The following is a 17,854-nucleotide window of genomic DNA, read 5'->3' on the forward strand; positions in this document are numbered from 1 at the left end:
AGGGGACGTTTGACAGTATGAAAACAGCCCACATGCCAGTTCTAGGGAGCTGTCGTTTTTCAGACTTCCCTAAGGAAAGTTTTTTATTGTCTCATACACCTCAGTCTCAGGGAACTCTACCTAGGCCGTAACCTGAATCCTTTCAATGACAGCTTCCAGAAAGCAGAAAATACTGTCATTCCAAAAAAAAAAAAAAAAAAACCCAGCAAATAAAAACACAAACCCAATGCCTGCTTTAGGTAAGGGTTCTAGAAGTTTCTAGGGGCCTCAGACAGGCTAAAGGGCCAACCCCTGAATCTCTATATAGCGTTTTTGTGCACTATGAATTCACAATAAATATGTGTTTAATGAATCAATGAATGAGTATATCTTTTATGTCTTCCTGGTGAGATATTGCACAACTTTCATCACATAGAGTCTCCATGGGCTTAACCCCCCCAAAATTAAGAACCACAAAAAAGTCAACCACTATTTAAAAGCAGAAGTCCAAATAATCACAGTCTCCTTTATCTAAGGAGTATGCCAGAGCAGAGCTTCTTAAACTGTACTGTCCACATGAATCCCTTAGGTCTTATCAAAACACAGACTCTGATACAGGAGGTCTGGGGTAGGGCCTGAGATGCTGCCTTTCTAACAAGCTTCCAGGGCGTGGAGGCTGCTGGTCCCAGGGGTACACTCTGAGCAGCAAGGACATATCACCTAAGGCTTCTTATTTTTAGATTAAAGTATGGTTGACTTACAATATTCTATTAGTCCCAGGTATACAACATAGTAATTTGATATTTTTATAGATTGTACTCCATATCAAGTTAATATAAAATATTGGCTATATTCCCAGTGTTGTACAGTATATCCTTGTAGCTTATCTGTTTTATACTTAGTAGTTATACAGCCCAAGTTTAAATGATGCCCTTTCAAAGTTGAAGGCCCGGAGGAGCATCCCCTTACCTTCTCCTACTGTTGACAGCGATGCAAACTGCAAGAATCAAAGCCAGGGCCAGGAGAGATGCCAAGATGATCAGCCATTCTGGTGGGAAGCAAAAGATATCCATGAACTTGGGAAATAAGCTTGTGAAAACAGAAATGCACTTTATAAATTGACCTGGTCCAAAAAAGAATTACAGTCAGCTCTATACATGGGTCCAACCAAAGGTCCAGTCAATAGCCAGATAATACTGGAAGAACCATTTTGCTATAGGTCTTTGCTCAACAGGACTCTTGTTTTCATCTCTTATCATCAGTCAAGATTTCCAAGTCCTCCCAAGAAAAACACGTTTCCAAAAATGTGTAGAATGACCTGTGGAAACTTGTAGATGCCGTTGGTGCAATGTTACTAAATAAATTAAAGGAACATCCCTTAAAAGGAACATTCCTTTCCTATATGAGAGCATTCACCTTACATTTTATTAAGGAACAAAAATGGAGGCCACTAGAGGGTGGGAAAAAGGACATTCCTGTGTGTGTAGGGCGGGGTCATTTGGCAAAACTTGTCAAAATCCTTCAAGATATACAGCCTTTGATCCATCATTAACACTTCTAGGAATATATAGGACCTCAGACTTAGCTATAAAGATGTTTATTACTGTGCTATTTGTGATAGTAAAGTTGGAAACAACCTACTATCCAACAGTTAGGGACTGGTTAAACAAATTAGGGAACATCCATTGTATTGTGTACTAAGATACAGGGGAAGAGTTTTTAATGACATTGGAAAGCTGTAGCCAACCAGTTGGGAATGTAGTTTACTAAACAGTGTGTATAATTACATGTTTGTATAGAAATTAGATTGAAAAATAACAGAAAGGACATACGTGAAAATGGTAACCATGGTATTTCTGGATGGTGAGGTAGATAATAAGGGATTTATATTTTTACCCTTTTGTTTAGCTGTATTTTCAAAAATGTCTCCAAAAATTAATGTATCACTTGTAGACCAATAAAATGCTATTTATATGTTTTAAAACCAAGCTTTAGTAGGATTAAAATATGACTTGACAACTTGCAAGTCAATTGCAAAGTGGGCCGTATATCCACGCAATGAACTAAAGCTTAAGGAACAAGAAAAATGGGAAGCCATTCACTGGCCATTCTTCTTTGGGAAGCTTGATTCTCCCCTGATTTCCTGCTCAGTACTGCCTCTATCTGACCTCTCCCTGGTTAGATGAGTTTGGGGAAGGAGGTAGAGTTAGGAGGTGGGGAGGCTGACAGGACGTTACCATTTCTGTTCTTTTCCCAGGTTTCTAGCCATGAGATGTTCCATATTCACTCTCACTAGAGCTGGGGAAAATCTTGCTGCCTGATTATAGCAAATTGCATCCCACCCACCCAGCCCCTCAGCCCGCTCCCCCTCTCCACGTGCTCTGCTCAGGTAAGCCAAGGTAAGGGGACGCGGGCCATACCACGTTCTTCCCTCTCCCCAAGGGAGGCTCAGTCTGGAGACCTCTGAAGTTAAAAGAGTAATTTACAACCCTAGGAAAAACCTTCCTTTATTGTAAAAGAGAGTTAAAAGTTAAAAGAGTAATTTACAACCCTAGGAAAAACCTTCCTTTATTGTAATCCCCCTTTACAAATGCCCAGTTTTGAGCCCAAGTCAAATAAAGAATTTGCCTCAAATGCCTTAAATCCTGATGCTCAAGGGAGCCAGTGGCCCAGCCTTCTCACTGCACATCACACATTCTGAAACTTTCTTCTGTCTGGATCAGTAAAGACTGTCCCTCGAGAAAAAGTAGTTTTTCTTTTAGTTTTTATGCCAGAAGAATATTCTCAGTCCGCCTAACATGACCCTTGTATCTCCCCATTGTCTGCAATGCAAGGGGAAATTTACACGCTTCTCCCCAAACCCGGAAGTAAAGAGATGACTGGGATAGGAAGGGTCAGGGGATGACAACGAGCCCCTGGGGTGATCACTCATTTGGGAAGGAAGCTGTAGTAACTAACATGGCGCTTCTTTGGGACAGACCAGGGACAGGTCTAAATATGAGCTCAGTCAATCTATGGGACCGAGGGAAAAAGGAATGTTCCATCCTTTCCCACCAAGAGGCTGTAGTGCTCTCATTCACCCTTTAGCTTGAAAAGAGGAGCCATCAGGTTCAAGGTTAGACATGTAGGAGAATACGCCTTCCAGCTGGTCTCTGCTTCCTTTCTGGGACATTCAGAGAGACCCGCTTTTAGCGTTATTTTTCCTTCACAGCTCAAAACTCACCTGGAATTTGAGGTTTCCGCATAGGACCTGAGGTTGTGTTTATCCCACGTTCCTGACTCCCACTTGAGTGCCCTAAAGAGAAAAACAACATCTCTCAACCAAAGTTTGGCACGCATCACCACAAGTTCCTTAAAGAGTAGCACATAAGGCCAATCTCTATGTGCTGCATCACTGTAAAGCTATTTATAGATTCAAGCCACAGACATTTATAATGTGTTGCATGAAAAAACACCTCCCCAGAAAAACTCGATTTGATTAAGGTTTGGAAATGTTATTTTTCTACAAGAGCATGAGAATTCTCAGCAGCAGTACTATGCAGTGTTTAAGAGGCTGTAAAGCAGGACAGCCTTGGATTCAAGCCCTACCTCTGTCTCTTGCCAGCAACATCTGCTGGGTCAAGTCATCCCTCTCTAGGTCTCAGTTTTCTCACTCATAAAATGGGGTAATAGTAGAATCCACTTCATCATTTTACAGAGGTTTAAAGAAGTGCACAAGAATGGTAATTGTGTGCGGTTACTGTAATAGGGAAGAACCTCTGTTTCTATTACAAGTCAGTCACTAAAGGGATGTTACCTATAAGCTTAAATTATACATAGTGGCCCATTTCTGGGAACTCTGCCTCCCAGGGAATGAGCATTATGGTAAAATATCTTTGTTTCACTCATAGGAAACACTCTGATCAGCCTCACCTGTGAAGGACTGCAGGAAGGAAGAAACTAACACATCCCCTCCGGAGGCTGACTGGAAACCAGGAAAAGTTTGACTTTATTCCCTCCTCTTTTAGGATAAAAGAAGCCTGAATTCTAACTCAGGCACGGTCGTTCTTTGGGACACCAGTCCGTCTTCTCGGTCTGCGGGCTTTCTGAATAAAGTCACTATTCCTGGCCCCAACACCTCACCTCTTCATTAATTGGCCTGTCACGCAGCGGGCAGTACGAGCTTGCACACAGTAGCATTACAATTTTCTGTTTTTAATTTAGGACCTTGCTACCCTGGACCAGCAACATCACGTGGGAGCTTGCCGGGAATACAGAGTCTTAGGCCTCATCCCAAACCTCAGAATCCTCATTTTAACAAGATCCCTTGGGGATTCAAATGCTCCAGGTTGTCGAAAACAAATCTAGGGCTTCCCTGGTGGCGCAGTGGTTGAGAATCTGCCTGCCAACGCAGGGGACATGGGTTCGAGCCCTGGTCTGGGAAGATCCCACATGCCGCGGGGCAACTAGGCCCGTGAGCCACAACTGCTGAGCCTTCGCGTCTGGAGCCTGTGCTCCGCAACGGGAGAGGCCGCGACAGTGAGAGGCCCGCGCACCGCAATGAAGAGTGGCCCCCGCTCGTCGCAACTAGAGAAAGCCCTCGCACAGAAACGAAGACCCAACACAGCCCCCCGCAAAAAATAAATAAATAAAAATTAAAAAAAAAGTTATAAAAAAAAAGAAAACAAATCTAAAAACCACGTCCAATATCTTCAATAGGTATAAATATAGGTATTAAAAAATAAGGATTTGGGGTGGGAGGGGTGATAGCCCCTTCTGTCTGTGAAAAATCACCCTAAGGAGAGTGCCTGTTAATATATTCCCGAAACATGCACTGCTTAGAAGACAACATTTTCTACTGCTACAAAACCAAATAAGGAGACAAATAAAGGATCTCAAACTGGAAGGAACAGGAAGTATCACAAGATAAAGAATCCACAAGTCAGAACGGGAGGTTCATCAAAATGAGGGAGGAATTATGTTTTAAAAGAAACTTCTAAGACATCTTGTGAAGGACACTCACCCAAATGAAAGTTTTGGTTTGTGTGTGTGTGTGTGTGTGTGTGTGTGTGTGTGTGTGTGTGTGTGTGTGTTGTGCTTCCTCCACTGCTTCAAAGCGAAATGTGAAAAATTCCCACTAAAATCAACTCTTTTTCCCTACCCAGTAGGACCCCACTGCAGAATCCTGAAGGCTTCCAAGGGAAGAAAAAATCCAAGGAAGTCTGTTTGGTTAATCAATGAATGGAGATGGCCAGGCCTTAAATGGTCTTTTCTCAGAGGGTCAAACTGTAGACTGTGCATAGGGGACTCTGAAATTTTGATGGCTGTGGTTATTTTGGGTAGAATGGCTCCTGTTTATGCAATTTGATGTTCTTGTTAAACTCAAAATGGAGCAAAACAAAGTCTACCAGACATCTGGCTGTTTCAGCAGGCCATTTTGACAGTGGCCTTTTACTTTACAAACCTCAGAAGGAGTCCAAAGGGCTTCCTCTAGCTGCCTCCCAGAGGCCTTGGTCATTATTGGCAGGTGTTTGCCTGTACAGGTCATGGGATACTGGCCATCTAAACTAGAGCTCCTTGCCTTGAAAACCACCTAAGAGGCACCACCACTCTCGCTGGTCTTTCTCTGACTCATAGCAGCCTTTGATATTTGAATGGGAGGCCACTAATGGATCATAATCTCTATTTTGATTTTCAAAAAAGTGCTCCCAGCAAGGAAAGATCTGGGTGTGTGTACAACCAGATGAAACCTCCCCTTTGAACAATACACACCTGCACAGGAGGCAAACAAAGAGACTGCTCCCGCCCACCTGATTCTCACTTCAAGCGAGAGCCGAAGAAGATGGGAGAAGATGCACAAGACACAGCAGGCCGCCTGGCCTGGTGCCCTAGAGGCCTGCAAATCTAGCCCGGGTAGGGCTGGCTGGGGAAGTTCTGCAAAGAGGGATGCTTGACAGTGCAGCTCGGATGTGAGATCCCATCTAAGACATATGCACAGAGATCATTCAACTGGCTCTGACTGTGAGGAAAAAGTCTAAGACAGTGCTTCTCAAACTTCAATATACATACAAACCACCTAGTGGGAGGGGTGGGGTAGGCCTAGTTAAACTGCAGCTCTCGATTCAGCTGGTCTGGGATGACTGGGGAGTCTGCATCTCCAGCCGGCTCTTAGGTGATGTCCCTGCTGGTCCAGGGACCACACTTGGAGTGGCTGGGGTCTCTTGATTTTAAAGAGCACTTCCTTTTAGTCAGAGATCCGTATCATTTCCAAAACACTTTCAAATTCCTGATACCACGCGCTCTTCACAAGAACTCTAGGAGGTAACAGAGGCCAGTGCTCTGATCTCCTTTTTACCAATAAATTGAAGCTGGGAAAGGCTAACTGCCCCACCCAAGGCCCCCAGAGAGCTTGGGACTTCTGTCTTTATTTTAGGAGCATTTCTACTAGGCCCTTACATCCCTGTGCTCTTACAGTATAGGTTATTACTGAAGCCACCATGTAAATATCCATCTTCATATTTGCTGTAAGTGTGTGAATCTTCAAGCCTGGAAGTAACCCGACTCCCACTTGGGCAGGAAGGGGAGGACAATAGTTCATATGGCTTACCTGGTTTGCATGGGGTCACCTGGACCGGTGACTCTCAGGGAGACCACAGTGAGACGGCACTGGCAGAACCTTTCAGTAGCCCCAGCGTCAGTGGTCTCAAGTCAACCTGCCTTATGGTCTACTTTTGCTGCCTGGAGTAACGTTTCTAGGGGTGTGATCATTACAGTAATTAACGGCAGTAATGATGGTCATGACAGGGTACTTTCTCCAGATCCTGCTTCTAGAGGCAATACAAGACCTCTGGGCTTGAAACCTGGCTCCACCACTCAGCTCACTAGTCATGTTAACTCAGCCAGGTTGCTTAGCCTCTCTGAGCCTCAGTTTCCTCATCTGTAATATTGAGATAATAATAGTACTGACATAATTAAACGAGTTAATAATAGATGAAACATATGAAATCAATGATATTTGACTGTTGACCTACAGAAATGGCAGTTTCATATGGTCCAACCTAATACATGTAAAATGTTTAGAACAATGCCACCAGCACACAGTAAATTCTCAATAAAGGCTAGCTATTATGCCATGTTCGGGGAGGGGAGGTTATGCTAAATGCTTTACAAGTATACATCATTTAGTCTTTAAAACAATGCCCTGTGACAATTATTATTATCCCAATTTTATTGGTTAGGAAATTGAGTCTCAGATCCTTTAAACAAGGTCTCTCGTTAGCATGTGGAGGAGTTGGAATCAAACCCAGGCCATTCTTTCTCCAAAGCCCATGTTCTTAATCGTTCTGGTGTAATGCAATGTTAAACTGGGTGCCTGCTTGAATTCTTCCTGATCCTTTCAGATGGAAGAACTTTCTTGAAAGCAGTAGTTCTCAAAGTGGAGTCCCTGTCCCAGCAGAATCAGCATCACCAGAGAACTTATTAGAAATACAAATGCTTGGGCTCCACCCCAGACCTACCGAATCAGAAACTTTAAGGATAAGGCCCAGCGATGTAGTTTAATAAGCCCTCCCCATGACTGTGATGCATGCAAAGAACGTATGAGAACCACTCTTCAGGAGACACTGACTCATACTTCATTAATAATCAGCAGGTTCAACGACAATAACAATAAATGACTAAAGCAGCTCAAACTCACCAGCTGATTCGGATCCTTGAGTTGTATAGGACCTCCCGCTGGGGTCACGGGATAAGTCTTGGTCTTCTGTAAGGAGCAATAAAGGGAGGTTCAGTACTTTGTGCTCAGTTACACTGCCATCTGCTTTTCCCCACGTGTGCATTTTCACACAGCCCATCACAACGTTTAGCCTTTTAAAGGGAGCCAAAAACAATGACAAAGGAGCTTTGAATGGGTCCACGATATGAAATATTGTTCATTGCTTCATCTACTGATGAGTGGTCTAGAGCTCTAATCAAAATTTTAAAAACTGGGACAGCACAGACCTGCAAGGATGACCATAGGAAGTGTGGCTTTAGTAAAAATCCCCAAACTGTAACACTCTACCAAAAATATTATGAGGTCTTGGCAAGTGTGAGGTGGGGAATTGATACTGTGTCTTTGAAATAAGGACTATATGCTTTGGATTATGACAAACGTGATCACTGCGAATGCGTGTACTCTGTGACTTAGGGCATGAGACATTTAAAGAGATTTCTCTGAGGCAGGAAATAGAAAAAGGTTTGGTGTGCAATAAAGGATCTTGGGGTTGAATCATGTAAGAATTCAAAGAGAAAAGTCAACTGCTTATTTAGAGAAAAAGAGTCTGAAAATAAGTGAAAAAGAAATGGGGAGGTGATAACTAACTCGTGACTAAGGCGTGCCTGGTTATTAGACTATGTTCCAAATAATATTTCCCCAAAATTAAATCTGTATTTTTAACACCAAGAGTTACTATAATCCCATCTTCTCAAACATCCATCACCGAAAGGCTTTAGATTGAGGCAAGTTTATGAATTGCTAAAATCTGGATCCACAGGTCAAATCTTGGGTTCAGCATATGGAAACTCTCGATCTTCTCCCTCCTCCCCACACATTTTCCAAAACTGTAATGGAATCTTAAAGCAAAAAACACAGGACAATAGTTCATAAAATGGTTATGGTCACCCATTATGAAAGGTTCTTAAAAGGAATACACAGTAATCTGATCTTCACCATGTCCTTATTTAGACAAGGCAGACATAGGTGACCTGTAATCTATTATGTAACTGTACGGGGGAGATAGATTACTTTGTTCCTTGGCTGATGGTTAGAAAAACTGAAAACAGCATTTGCTGAAATGCTGAACACCAATACCCCCAATACCACCACCACCATCACCATTATCACCACCACCATCACCACCACCACAATTCCAGATGTTTTCATTCTTAACATCAAGCAAAAAGATGGAGAAAAAAATGTATGGGAGGAAATGAGCCTTATCTGAGTGTTCTGGAAGAAAACCAAGGGTGATAGATCATTTAATCCATGGAGAACCATGGAAAATCTGTCTGTACCACCACAGAATGTAGAAGGAATCAGGGTATGTAAATATCAATTTTGTAGAAAGTATTTTATTTACTAACAAATAGACTATGTAATCCTTCAAGGCTACTGTAACTATTAAAATTGCCATTTAAAATTTAAATTCATTTGGCTGCATAAAGGGCTCTATTTTGCCAAAAGAAACCAGGCAGCGCTCTAAGATTCATTTCTCCAGAAGAATACTGACACTGCTGCTAGGAATTTTTAATAACTGAGGGCAGACCTATGCTGAATAAAGAACCAATGGATGTAAGGGCTTTTGTCTTGCCAATACTGTCGAGGTTAGTATATTTTTAAAAAATTTATTTATTTTTGGCTGCATTGGGCCCTCATTGCTGTGAGTGGGCTTTCTCTAGTTGCTGCGAGTCGGGGCTACTCTTCATTGCGGTACGCGGGCTTCTCATTGTGGTGGCTTCTCTTGTTGCAGAGCACGGGCTCTGGGCATGCGGGCTTCAGTAGTTGTGGCTCACCAGCTCTAGAGCGCAGGCTCAGTAGTTGTGGCACACGGGCTTAGTTGCTCCGTGGCATGTGGGATCTTCCCGGACCAGGGCTCGAACCCGTGTCCCCTGCATTGGCAGGCAGATTCTTAACCACTGCGCCACCAGGGAAGCCCGAGGTTAGTAATTTTTAAAACTGTTTTCCTTGAAGCCCTGGGATGGGCAGCCCAAGCATGTGGGCTGTAGGTTAGAGGCCAAGTACGTGGCATTCTCATTCTGGGTTTTCTGTCCCACATCAAGTCACAGTATCACAGCTGTTATCTGTTTTACACATTGGGTTCTCATAAGATTTATTCTTCTTTTGAGAGGGAGGGGGATGGGAAAAGACATATGCTATTATATATATATACGCACACATATGCTACCATATATATATATGTTTAAAATCATGAATCTTTAAGATCCCTTAATGGTTGAATGGTAAGAACATTTGAACAGTTGGCACCAGGAAGAGAGAGTTCAATTTTAGTTTCTTAGCCAGTGTATTTTGCAGTTCCCTTTTCTTCAATGTTAGTTTCTTAATGCAAACAGAGAAACAAAAGTGGAAGCAGGGAGGATTGCTAGTTCCATGTGTAACTTAATTGAATAAGTCATCTTCAGTCATCTCTTTGCCATCACAACAAGAGAAAGGGCGCCTACTCATTAATAGTAGATTGAATCATATAGTTTTAAGTGTACAACATAGTTAGAAGAGGTTATCCATAAGCCCTTCACCAAAAGTAAAATTCACCAATCCATCACCAATAAAAGAGAATTTCAGAGCAAAGAGATTAGTATATGGAAATTATTCACAAGTTGGGTAAAACCTTACTACATAGGCAGCATATATTAGTTGAATCAAATGAAATTGATACTTGACTACTTTTACTTACAAAAATATCCACTTCATATGGTTCAACTAAATATATCACAAGATCAGGAAGAAGACAAAGAAAGAAATTCTGCCGTAACAACCAAGTCACAAAATATAAATGGAAATTTCACAGGCAAATGAAAACATTATCTAAAATAAATCTATTGCGCTAGAATGATGATCTGTGTGAAAGCCATTCCCATGTTACGAGTCAGTCTAATCACAGCCTACACAGAAGAAATCCCCTATATGAAAGGATGTGTTGTTTCTCCCTATAGAGAAAGCAAAGCAGATAACAAATGGCCAAATTACCTGGTAAAGAAAGATCAACATTAGAAGTAGATTCTCCAACAATAGTAACTTCAGTAACTTCAGGGGACCCAGTCTTAGCAGGGGTCACTGGGATGAGGGTTCTGTATTCATTTGTGTCTGGAGAATAAGGAGTATAACCTTCCACTGAAGGAGTTGAGTCTTCAGGAAGATTTCCACCTCTTCTGCCACCTCTGCCATCATTCCTATCTGTGTGGAGGTGGAATCAATGGTAAACCCACATCTGTAAGACCACCACCAATTGTGTGCTTGTCTTCTGAACGTGAAATTGCTGCAAAAGCTTTCCACTTGTTATTTGTGAACATGGAGCAAATGACAGTGTGGTGTGTTACACTATTGAACAGAACCAATATTTTGCAATCAATACCGCCTGGACATCATTCAACGGAAGAGATTTCGGTAATCCTAATATCTAGAAGAGATATCTGTTGCATCATCTACCTGGTTTGTTAAAATAAGGTTTATGCCACTAGAACTGTTACCTTGAAGTCAACTCGGGTACTAGATAATCTTGAGCTCTTACTCAATTGGACCCACCTTTGATGAAGTGGAAGAAACAAGCTATTGAGCTGAAAGGTAAAATTACGCTCCCTGTGATTGGAAGAGCAAATGCAAAGTTTCAAAGACGTTGAGGCTCTGATTATTCTTTCCTTTGCCAGAGGGCACTGCTTCTTGGTCACCAGCGCCATGGATTTATGGTCCAGAGGATAAATGGCAAAATAATATTATTAATGCAAGGAAAATAGAGAGTGATATAATTCAGATCTTTCCACCAAATCATACAAAAGCGATCTGTTATTTTTAAACAAAGCCACTAACTCTGGAGTTTAAGAAACCCAAACTTTAAGATTAAAAAAAATATAGTTTGCATCTAATATACAACGGCTTCTAAGAGATCTACAAAGCAGAAGAATCAGAGAACAATCACCAGCCACAACTTCTGATCGGGGTAGAGCACAACAACAGCCAACTGATGCACCTCCACCAAAGACACTGCAAAAGCACCCAGAGTTCATTGACTTTTTTTTTCAATAGCTGAAGCCACCTGGGCTTTACAGTCCTTACTGCTAGATGTTGGAGTAGCAGTCATGGGATGGTCTTTGTCTTCTTCCAAGCCTCCATGTGATGTAGAGAAGCTCTGAGTATCACTCTGTTCTGTTTCAATGAGGGATGAATCCAGTATTAATTTGTAGTCATGAAACAAACCCTCTGGTATCTGCTGACAAGGAGGATCTAATATAGTGGTGTCAGATGGGTAGATGCATAGGAATACCAAGGTTTGTGCACACCATTCTCCCCTGATTGACAGAAATGCACAACAGAATTCTGCTTTGCCCCTAGTTGGCTCTGTTTTTCAGTATAACAAACAAGGTAAAGTGCCAAGGTGAAATCTGGGCCAAAACTTTGCCCACCCTGGATCATCCCGGCCCAATTATAGCATTGCTTCCTGTCACTCAGGAAAATCAGAGAACACAGAGACAGAGAAAAAGGAACGTTTGAATCCCAGTGTTCCTATCAACCATCAAGAGCACCTTAGCGGTGTGTCAAGAAGTGTGACTATAGGAAGAATAAACAAGATCATAACAGGTAGTATACATGTAACCGCAAAAGAGGAAGAAGTTCATCGAGAATAACTTGCTCAAGTAACTCAGATCAAATTTATACAAGGAAACACTTAAGTCTCTTCTAAAGAACATTAAATTAAGTTACCATTGTACTCAGTTATTAGGTTTTTGATCTCATCTGTGGATGAGAATTCTCATCACTGCACTGAAATGCCAGGGAACGCTTGTCTGGGCAAACACAGGGTCCTCACTGATATATATCAATTTCAGGTTGAACCGTTGCCCATATCTGAAATGGCTTTCATTGTTTTGAGTTAATATCTTTTGTGTTCTTCTAAGAAAGGGACTGACCTCTGAGTTACAGGTGCAAGCACTCCATAAAGCACACCACTAAGCCATGTCCACCACCAAGTAAATATTACAACCAGGAGAGAGACAGTCACCAAATCCCAAACCCAACATCAGAACAAAAATCAACAGGGACATAAAGTAGGATAAAGTAGGAACATGAGACCCTCCATTGGCAAGGACCATTTTAAGGCTTATCTGCATCTCCTTTGACGCTTAACACTGGGTTATTTACATTCTTGACAATTAACACGTGCTTGCTGATTTTTCCCTTTGCCTAAAAGGGCTCACATGAAAAGACTCTGTCCATTATATGTAGCAAACAGTGAAATGAGGCCCTCTTAATTCTAGATTTCTTTCATATTCAGTCAAGAAATTATGAATGACTTTATGGTGATCTCTAGGATAGCCTTGTATCTGTGGTGGGCATTAAGGCTACTAGAAGTTTAGCATTGTTTCTACCAGATGTTTAGTGATAGGAAGAGATATAGCAAATGTTCCTCTTTTGTTCCCAGGCCCTGCAACCTATGTCAATTGTCAACAACATGCCTTGCTCCTCTTCTGTGGGCTGATGTGTTTTCCCTACTCTCTGTGATTATCTGGCCCCAAAACATGTTTTTACAACCATTGAAAAAGGCTACCCCTCTTCTGCCTTGATTGAAAGATGGGAATCAAAAGGAGCTGGTCAGTTAAAGCATAGAGACACCACTGTCCTAGCTGTGGTCTTGAATTTCACTGACATAACTACTCAGAAAAGGAAAATCAAGTGGGATGGAGTCCCACATCCTTTTTTTAATGTTTTAACATAAAGTCATTGAATGTGGAAAGCACCACAAATGAAGGTATAATCAGATTTAAAGAACCATCAAGAAAATATAGAAAATGAAGACAGCTTTTATGTTCTGAGCTGAGCTGAGCCACATAGCACTGAATGTGCTGTCCCATCACCAAGCCCTGAATGTGCTGTCCCATCACCAAGCCCAAGCCCTGCATCGGGGCCGAGGAGAGCAAGAGCTGAAGCAGGAATACAGATCAATAGAGACCGAGTGTCATTATCCTTACGAGTTGTCACTGAAAGAGGTCCTGTCCTGTCCAAGTCTTCCACCAAACCTGTGTTTGGATCTGCAGAAGGCTGAAGCGTTGTTGTACTATGGCTGGTGTCCATATCTGAAGGAATTAAATCAGTGTTATTGCTTGATTTCCTAACTACTATCTGAGGGTTGTTTATGGCCTAGAGACAAATTATTCTTATATTCAAATCTGTGTAAGAGGAAAGAAAGCACATACTGATTCACGTCTCCAGAATTGAAATGGATTATCATCTCTCCAAAAGAGTATCCCAAGAAGTAACTGGTTTTCATTTAAAGGCTGAGTTGTATGAAAGCTACAATTTTTGTTCTTTTTTTTCTGAATCTGGAAGAATGCTAAATGAGCACATGATGGGTCTCCCAAGCCTTGCAGACAGATGGAAATATAACCCACGTGTGACTTGTCCCATTCTACACAAGTGATCTGACACATGGAGAAAAGACAAAGTGCACTGGTTCAGGCACCATTTTGTCACATCCCCTTGACGTGGCAAAAAAGTTTTGCTACAGCCCTTTCCCTCATTTGCTCCTCTTTCGCTTCACAAAGTGAATGTACAAATAAAACATAAAATCATCATCCCATACTATCTAGTTGGAGGCTACAGGAACATTTTAGGGCAAGGAATAAGAAGCAATGGATGTCAGTGAATCATTCTTCCCATAAACACAAGTAGGAAATGTCTTTGGAATGTAACAGGTACAATGTTGAGTGGTACAGAAATTTCACTGAAATATTTATAGAAGCTGTTTCTAATAACTATCACAAAATGATTTTGCTGAAATAAGTCCTGAGTGAAATAGAGGTCACACAAACCATAAACACCATCACTATTGCTGGCTCTTGGATCCAAATTCCACCCACACTGCTGCCTCTGGGGAGATTTAATGTGCTCCAGATGACTCCGGAGGGAAACACTGGAATATTAGGCACCCACGTCTACACTGCAGGCTTTACATATTAAAAGAAAAGAGTATCAAGATCTTTGTAGGACAAAACGTGGCTGACTCTATTATTTAATAATAATAATAGTAGTAGTAGTAATAGTAATAGTAATTATTCAAAAAAGAGGAAAGGCTAACTAATCCAAATCAAAATCCCAAATGGATATTCTCCCAGAAGAAGTCCTGCCTGTTGATGGTCTCTAGACACTCTTGTTCATCTTTCCTTTAAGAGGTATCACACCATTCCATGGTTGAAGCCAATTGTAACGTTCCTGACATCATCAATTTGACGGAAACTCTTTCTGTTCATCCGTATGGAGATTTAATATTGATTCTGAAGCTCTTTTACTGGCTTGGTTTTCCACAATGGTTATCATCAGAGCCTCTAGCCACCATGTGCATAAAATGTGTAATGGGTCTTCAGCCACACAACATAACGGCCCCAACCTCACCATTCACACTCATCTTCCTTTGTGACATACGGATCCATTCACTCTGCCAAATTCATTCCTTGGCTTTCCTTCCTTTAAGTCTGTCCTTACATGTGTTTCCTTCCTAGAAAAACTTTCTCCAACTACTTTTCTCTGACTACCCAGGGTTTTTTCCATTTTTCAAGAACCAGATCCAATCTACCTTTCTCTGATGTTCTCCAAGGGGTCCTCTGAATTTCTTTTGTGTTTATTGCTAGCAACATTCATTTGACATCTATTACTTACTGTCTTGTACTGTTAGATCTATTTTGAAGCTAACTGTTTTTTTTTCCTAGCTAACTTTTAAATTCCTTAAGAGCATGGACCATGAATTAAGTGTACATTGTTTGTCTCCATAATGCATTGCACGTAAAGTATTAATACAATTCTATTAGCAGATATTTAAGACGATTGTACTTTAAGGGATATATGATCACTAATATTTGGGTACAACACAGTTAGGGTGTTCTGGAGAAATGAAACCATAGAAACTGTTAGATTGGTTTTGGAGATAACTTTGTTTAACTCAATACCAAGAGACATTATCATTGCATTCTGAGAACTCATTTCAGTAGTTTTGTGTCATGTATACCCTTGGGAGTTTGGACCCAGATAATATATTTAATGCTACGACTGAAAATTCATATCCCCATATTGGTTCTTTTCTTGATCTCCCTTTTTGGAATGTTACATTTCTGTGATCAAGACATCTTGTTAAATTAAAAATAAATAAATAAAACTTGCATAATTCTATTCATGGATATAGTAAGGAACATGAATTCTTCCACTTTGTAAACACTGAGAAAAGAGGGGCACCACCTGCTACCAACTCTTTCAGATTCTCTCAGGAATGTTGTCATCTGGTTCTGATAAAGGAAAAATTCCTTTTAAATATAAAAATTTGTTAAATAAAATAACAATCTTCCATTCTTTCAGAACTCCAGCTAGTATTTTCTTACTCTCTCTTGTTTAATTCTGTTTTTGAATTGCTTATAGGTAAATAAGAATGCTAATTAAGAAAACAAGGATTCCATCTTGTGTAAAAGTTGTCCATTCATTAAATTCACGAACATTTATTGATGGACAAGAGTGGTCTAAATCCTAAGTCACTGGGTATAGTATTTATTTCTAAGTGTGCAAGAGTAATTAATACCATTTTCTGAGCCTTTTAGTTACCTGTTTGGAATGAGTACTCATCAGTTTTTGATCTCTAAGATTTCTCTACCAAAGACAAGTTTTATCTTTGGGTCTATAATGGAGACAGTCACTGAATCCATCACTCACTCTTTTTAAAACCCTGCACTTAGAAGTAAATGGAAAAGAAATCTTGAAACTGCTCCTCTTCAGAGGAAATGACTTCTACTCCCATCATCTTAGGACTAATCCTTCTTTAACCTTCCTGCCAAATTCTCCACTCTCATCTAGGACTTCAGATTCAGATGCATGTGCATATCACTCTTACCAAGAAAACTAATTTTTGAAGAAACTTAAAGTTCCTTAGGAAAGCAGACTGGTCTAAAGCCAAGGGCATATTTCTGGGAAAATAGCCATTTGGGGGTTTTCAAAAACATAATATATAAAAAAGCTCAGAGATTATTACCCATCCTTCTTTCTGTTTGATGACCTCGTCCCATTGGATGTGAGACTGGGTCGGAGAAATAAGTCCAGGAACGGTCCTCTTGGCTCTGCGTTGTCACTCTTTGATTTGGATGGCTGTCATGGGCTGAGGCTGCTGTGACAATGCAGTTCAAGCAATTGTCAAAGTGTTAGTTGATATTTGGCCAGGGATACACTGATTTTTTTAAAGACTTTATTTTCTATACAAGACAATAAAACCGTCTTCCGGATATAGAGGGCCAGGAAGTTGCAGAATGTTTTAGCAGGTATAGGTTCATTCATGCTCAATTTTCCTAGCAATCAGCATGTGAACTAGAGGACACAAAAGCATTAACGACTTCTCCAGTGGATAGATTAGAAGTTATAGACATCAAGTGAAGATGGAGGAGAAATAGTTCTTTACCCACACCATGTTGCCACCATCCCCTAAAGGAGGAAGTGTAGGAGTCCAAACACATGATGTTATTCCTAGACAACCACGTCCCAGTGAAATGCACATTAGGCCAGTAGTGATTTAGAGAAGGAATCAGGTAACAGCTTCCCTTGAGATAAACATGAAAGTAAATGCCATTCATCTCAAAAGCATGAGTGGAATCCATTAGAAGCATCACCTTCTAACAATGAGGTTTATGGCACAGTGGCATATAAGAATGCAGCACGTGCTTTGGCCTCACTCTGAGCCACTGAAGACGTATAGGTAGAAAAGATGACAATAGTAGCCCCTTAGCAACAACTACACCACATATCCAGTCACTGAATCCACTGCTCTGCCAGCTATGCATTCAGAAGCTGCCACACACCAGAAGAACATCATGCATTACATTCTATATTGCAAGTAAAAACATAGGGATATTTCTCACTGATATTAAGTAACGATATGGAATTCACATTCTTTTACAAGAATGCATCTTGCATGTATTTCAATATTTCTGTCACACAGACAAAAGAATCATACACAGGAGCTGGTAGAGCCAAGTTATCTGGCATCACTTAGAAATGTTGACAAGATTGGGTCTAATCTCCCCAGTCCCACAATCCAAATATAGAGAAGAGGTGTTTTTTATAAATCTAAGAAGAAAACATTGTACATTCAAGGAGAAATCT

The 17,854-nt window shown here is 40.9% G+C and overlaps 1 protein-coding gene across 27 annotated transcripts in view; it reads right to left on the reverse strand.

Annotated features, from left to right (window-relative positions):
* CD44 (CD44 molecule (IN blood group)) overlaps positions 1-17,854 on the reverse strand; it is an 87,491-nt gene that overhangs the window by 5,925 nt on the left and 63,712 nt on the right. For 11 of the 27 annotated variants that reach the window (XM_082343717.1, XM_082343723.1, XM_082343698.1 and 8 more), the window contains 7 exons: positions 16,734-16,865; positions 13,696-13,800; positions 11,786-11,875; positions 10,703-10,909; positions 7,655-7,720; positions 3,203-3,274; positions 949-1,027 (listed from right to left, as the gene is read on the reverse strand). In XM_082343717.1, coding sequence (XP_082199843.1) covers positions 949-1,027; positions 3,203-3,274; positions 7,655-7,720; positions 10,703-10,909; positions 11,786-11,875; positions 13,696-13,800; positions 16,734-16,865 — 751 coding nt within the window. The remainder of the gene's footprint in view (positions 1-948; positions 1,028-3,202; positions 3,275-7,654; positions 7,721-10,702; positions 10,910-11,785; positions 11,876-13,695; positions 13,801-16,733; positions 16,866-17,854) is intronic. The other 16 variants (XM_082343708.1, XM_082343718.1, XM_082343699.1 and 13 more) reach the window with 9 other exon arrangements.

Source organism: Balaenoptera borealis (genome assembly GCF_965194805.1).
Source record: "Balaenoptera borealis genome assembly, chromosome: 11".
Classification (NCBI taxonomy): Eukaryota; Metazoa; Chordata; class Mammalia; order Artiodactyla; family Balaenopteridae; genus Balaenoptera; species Balaenoptera borealis.